Source organism: Daucus carota, chromosome 8, assembly GCF_001625215.2.
Source record: "Daucus carota subsp. sativus chromosome 8, DH1 v3.0, whole genome shotgun sequence".
Lineage (NCBI taxonomy): Eukaryota > Viridiplantae > Streptophyta > Magnoliopsida > Apiales > Apiaceae > Daucus > Daucus carota.
The window spans coordinates 13,051,149-13,056,191 of NC_030388.2; the positions used below are offsets into that span (position 1 = coordinate 13,051,149).

Here is a 5,043-nt window from a genome sequence, read left to right on the forward strand (position 1 = left end):
TCTACTCTACTAATTTTGATTTTGGTAGATTAGTTCTTAGAAATATTAGTGAAAGAATGCATGAGAATAGACAAGTCATATATTTCTCAAGATTCTGTCAATTATTGTTTAATGCCACTGTTGGTGAGGTGGAGTTTGATGTTGATGATGAGATCAAGCCATTCAGGCTTCATAAAAGGGTGTTCAAGGACCTCATCTCCAAAGATGAGAAGTATTCAATTCAGAGACCCCTTCTAATTCCAGCTCAAGTTAGAGTCAGGATGGAAATGCAACAACAACAACAACCACAACCACAACAGCCTCAACCTCCAGTCTCTCCTCCAATCCCCAAACAACCCAGAACCTCTGCATCCAGGTCTCAAAAGGCTACAAACTCTGAAGAAAACCCCTCTACTAAGAAGACCAGAACCTCTGTTGCTACACAAGTTCTGAAGACAAAGTCTGATAAACCAGCAAACTCTGATGCTGTAAACTCTGATGCTGTAAACCCTGATCCTACAAACACTGAAGCTGCTTCTCCTCAAAAGCAGAAAAGGAGGAGACTGGTTGCAGCCTATGATTATGATGATCTTGAAGCTGCACATGCAATAAACTCTGAACCTCCTCCTGCAACAAACTCTGAACCTTCTCAGGCCAGTCCTCAAACAAAGACACCAAGATTCAAAAGAAGAGCAAACAAGCCTAAGAGGCCAAGGGTGCCAATCACAGAGATCACAGATTTTACAGTTGAGGAAGAGCAAACACCATCTACCACACTACCAGAATCTTCTCAAGCTCTGATGGTGCTTCCTCTTCAAGCTGTTCCACTCTCAACTGCTACAGCATCTTCTACTTCATCTGAAGTAGATGAGGAAATTGTATGCAAGGATCAAACTACAACTAAAGCTGAGACACCAGTGTCTGACTCTCATATTCCAATATCTGATCATGGACCCTCCACTCCAATTCCTCATTCTCCAATGAAAATTCCTGAGGGTGCCATTGTTCATGATACAGCTCCAGAAAATTACAAGTCAGATGCTGTAGTTGAAGAACCTGATAAGGTAGCAGTGGAAGCACTGCAGTCTCTTGCTAAGGCTGGTGGAGAGCCTAGCAAATCAAAAGCTGATGTTCAAGAACCTGTTGAGAAAGTTGCTAATCCTGCATCTGATAATGATGAGGATGATGACAGTTCAGATGATGACAATGATAAAAATGATGATGAAGCCCCTTTGTCTCATTTACAACAAAAGTGGGAGTCCACCAGCCAATACAATGCCAGGCTGCAGACTCTGAACACAAACTCTGAGCCACTTCCCAGGGATCTTCAGGTTGATCCACCAACTGAAGTATGGGATAAACTCTGGCTGAGCCACCAGCATTCTCTGGAGCCAACTAAAGCTGAAGAATTCTTATCTATGGCAGAGAATAAAATCACAAACTCTGATGTCATGTCAAGCCTCAAGGCCACAGTTCTTTATCTAAAGACATTTCATCCTGCTCAAGCTCAGACATCTAAGTCTATAGATGGTCTCAGAACAGAGGTAGCTGGTCTCAAGGAAACTCAAACTATGGAGAAGAAAAGGAACCTAATACCTCTGAAAGATGATGTTAAGAAGCTGGTGTCTGTCAATGAATCTCTGGAAAAGAGGATGTCCACCATTGAGTCTACTCAAGAGAAAATGTCCAAACAGCTTGAAGCCATCCAATCTTCACTTTCTCTGATAACTTCTATACTGATTCCTGATGAGGATGATGTCAAAAAGGGGGAGAGAGTAGCTAAAGTCAAATGCAAGTCTACTTTTCAAACTCTGAAGAGAAAGAAGAAGGATGATGATGATGATGTGGATGACTTCACAAAGCACAAGAGATTTCAAGCAGGAACTGGTGGAAAAGTTTCAAACTCTGACAGTTCAAAGTCTAAGCAAATGTCTGTTCCAGTTCCAACACATAATGTCACATCTGGATCAAAGCACAGACCAGTGGCTGGATCAGATAGACCATTGACTGATGAAGAACTTGCTAGATTGATCTTTGAACAAGAAAATCCAGAAGCCAAATTGGATTTGGAGTTGATTGCTGCAGAGGAAGCTGAGCTGAAGAAAGAACATGTTGAAGCTATAAAATCTGGAAAAATTCAAAAGCCTGCAAAATCAACTACCAAGCCAAAAGAAAAAGGAATATTGATCAAGGAAGCTACTGTTGCTGATCAGAGTTTACCAGTCAAAAAGGTATACTCTGAAGATGAGTATACATCCAAGGGAAAAAGCAAAGTAGATGAACACCTTGAGAAAGGATTGATTAAGAAGAAGCCTACAACCTCTGACAAAGATCAAGTTGTAAAGGAAAAGAAATCAGAAGCTGCAATCTCTGACAAAGCTCATGTTGCAGAGTCACAAAAAGGAAAATTAACCTCTGACACAGCTCAAGTTAATAAGGAAGCAAAGAAAGACACAACCTCTGACAAAGCTCAAGCTGTGTTCAAACCAACTACAACTCCATTGGCAGGATTTGCAAAGCCTAGTCTGATGACTGAAATAAACTTTGAAAAGGGCTCAATTCAACCAATCTCTCGTCAAAAAGCAGGAAGAGATAAAGGAGGGCTGGGATCCAAATATGAGAAATTTGATCAGAGTATAGGATCAATGTCAACAGACCCCTCATCTCTCTGTGCTCCCAAGACTGGAGCATTACAAGAAAAAATGGACAAACTTGATTCAGTCCAGCTGGTGAAGAATGACAGAGGAGATAACATTCTTATCTACTTCATGTCTGATGGAACAGTGTTTAGAGTAATTGAAGCTGATCTGTATGCTAAACACTGGGAGGAATTGAGATATGTCTCACACATATTTCAAATAAAGAACAAGTCATGTCAACACATCTCCAATCTGCTCAAAGATCAAATCAGAAGAAAGATGGGTATTACAGGAAACAAAAATGCTGGACCTTTCATTCCTAAATACTTCAATCATAAAGGAAAGCTGGTTGAGATGAAGAAAAATTCAGCAAAAATAGTAACAATAGCTGGAATCAGAACTCTTGCATTCAATGAAGAATCTGATAAAGCTTACAATATCAGGCTGGATAGAGACTTGAGAAGAAACAAGATCTATGATCTCAGAGCTGCAATTTATCAAACTGGAGTTTCAGATCCAGAGCTGAGAGAGATCAAGAGACAGATGATTACAGTACTTGAAGAAGCTGAAAGAGAACTCCTCAGAGGATATCTAAAGACAGCAAATGGTGTCTATGAAGCTAAGGAGTAAAGTATCTGTAAGTTTTAAAAGTTTTCTGGTATATAGTTAAACTCTGTTGCATTTGACTTATCTGTTTTGACATCATCAATTATCTGTCAACTTGCACATAACATATTTATGCACAAGTTGGGGGAGATTGTTAGATATAATTGATGATTACTAATGTTCTTAAAGTTTGTTTTAGAACAGGAGTGATCAGAGTTTGATGAAGCTGATCAGAGTTTAGTAAAGTCTGACCAGAGTTTGATAAAGTCTGATCAGAGTTTACATAGTCAAGACTCGTCAGAGTTTACACGTGGAAAGAGCTCAGAAGCGGATATACTTCAAGGAAGGATAGAAGCGGAGGAGTGATTTGCTGACTATGGAAACTAAACAGAAAACTGGAGCAATCTTTGATTGATAGAATACATAGCTGATTTATAGGATATCAAATCAGAGATTGATTTTGTAACTGTGTCTATATAAACACAGAATAGGGTTACTCTATATGAGTTGAGTTATCGAGTATATTGTTAAGAACCCTAGCAGCTCTTGGTGATACAATATAAATCACTGAGAGAGTTTTTGTAATCATTCAAGCTTTGTGAATAAGAGTTTATTGTTTTCAATCTCTCATATTGTTATACTGTGTTACAGATTGTGATCACTATATCATCTTATATAGTGAAATTATAGGACCTAACACCTCAGACCTCCTATCAACTGAATTATAATCCTTTATGCAAGTCAGTAGCTTAAAACACATAATGAGATCAAAACTGCTCGTCTATCAAAACTACACTTTTATGTATGCCAAATTCCGGGATGACAAATAATTACATGCAATTCCCAAATTCTGAATTCTAGAATTTTACTAACGTAAAATAGAAAAAGGACTTCTTCGCACAACATTACAATTTATCTCCTTACTCTAATCAAAAAATCCGAACAAAACTTAAAATTACAATTTATCTCCTTACTCTAATCAAAAAATCGCAAAACACGGTCAAAAAATACCTAACAATTGACAAAATCAAAAATACCTAAAAATAAGTATTAATCATTGCAAAAAAAAATTATTTAAAACACAGTAAAAAAAATACCTAAAGATTGACAGAATTATCAACTTTTGCCCTTGGACATTTCGTCAAATACTTATAGGAACAACATGCCCATACACCGCAACTTTGTTTTCATCTACATCAAATATATTACATCATAAGTTAGTTTCAAATGATAAATACAAAAAGAGACTTGTACATACATCCAAAAATCAAGCCATTAACAATAATTTAAGTAAGAAATATACTTACAAAGTGCGAAAGTTATTAGCCTTTTTCTATCAGACATTTCATCGAACAGTTTCGGAGCAAAATATAAACTGCACAAATACAAACTTACAATCAAAGCATGTCCTCCATCAATTTGGAAAACAGAAAAGGGGGAAGATTGGATGAATTAATTCATCACTTGCTCTGTTAAAAGACGATGTCAAAAGACGGAGTCGCCGATTAGCACGTCACGACAGTAACCTAATTTCAAAGTAAAGTGAAGTGAGCCAAGATTTGAAGTTTGAATGCTGGTTTGAAATTTGAAATCAGAAAAAGATGCGGTGAGATGAAGAGAGCGTTGGTGAGTAGTGTGTGGTTGAGAAAGATACACGTGGCTGTGTCAAGTCTCAGTGGCCGTATAATGTAATAAGCGAAATTGTAGAGGGACAGAGCGGTCATTTTGCACTGAAATAGGCAACAAGATTTAATACTAGTATGCTTGCCCGCTATGCATGGGCAGACAATATTCTTCGGGAAAAAATTCTTTTATAAAT

The 5,043-nt window shown here is 37.8% G+C and overlaps 1 protein-coding gene across 1 annotated transcript; it reads left to right on the top strand.

Moving 5' to 3' along the window:
* Positions 1–260: 260 nt before the first annotated feature.
* Positions 261–3,914, top strand: LOC135148474 (uncharacterized). The gene is made up of 2 exons (XM_064083712.1): positions 261–1,328; positions 3,876–3,914. The coding sequence occupies exons 1-2, from the start codon at positions 261–263 to the stop codon at positions 3,912–3,914; spliced, it is 1,107 nt and encodes a 368-aa protein (XP_063939782.1).
* The last annotated feature ends 1,129 nt before the right edge of the window (positions 3,915–5,043 follow it).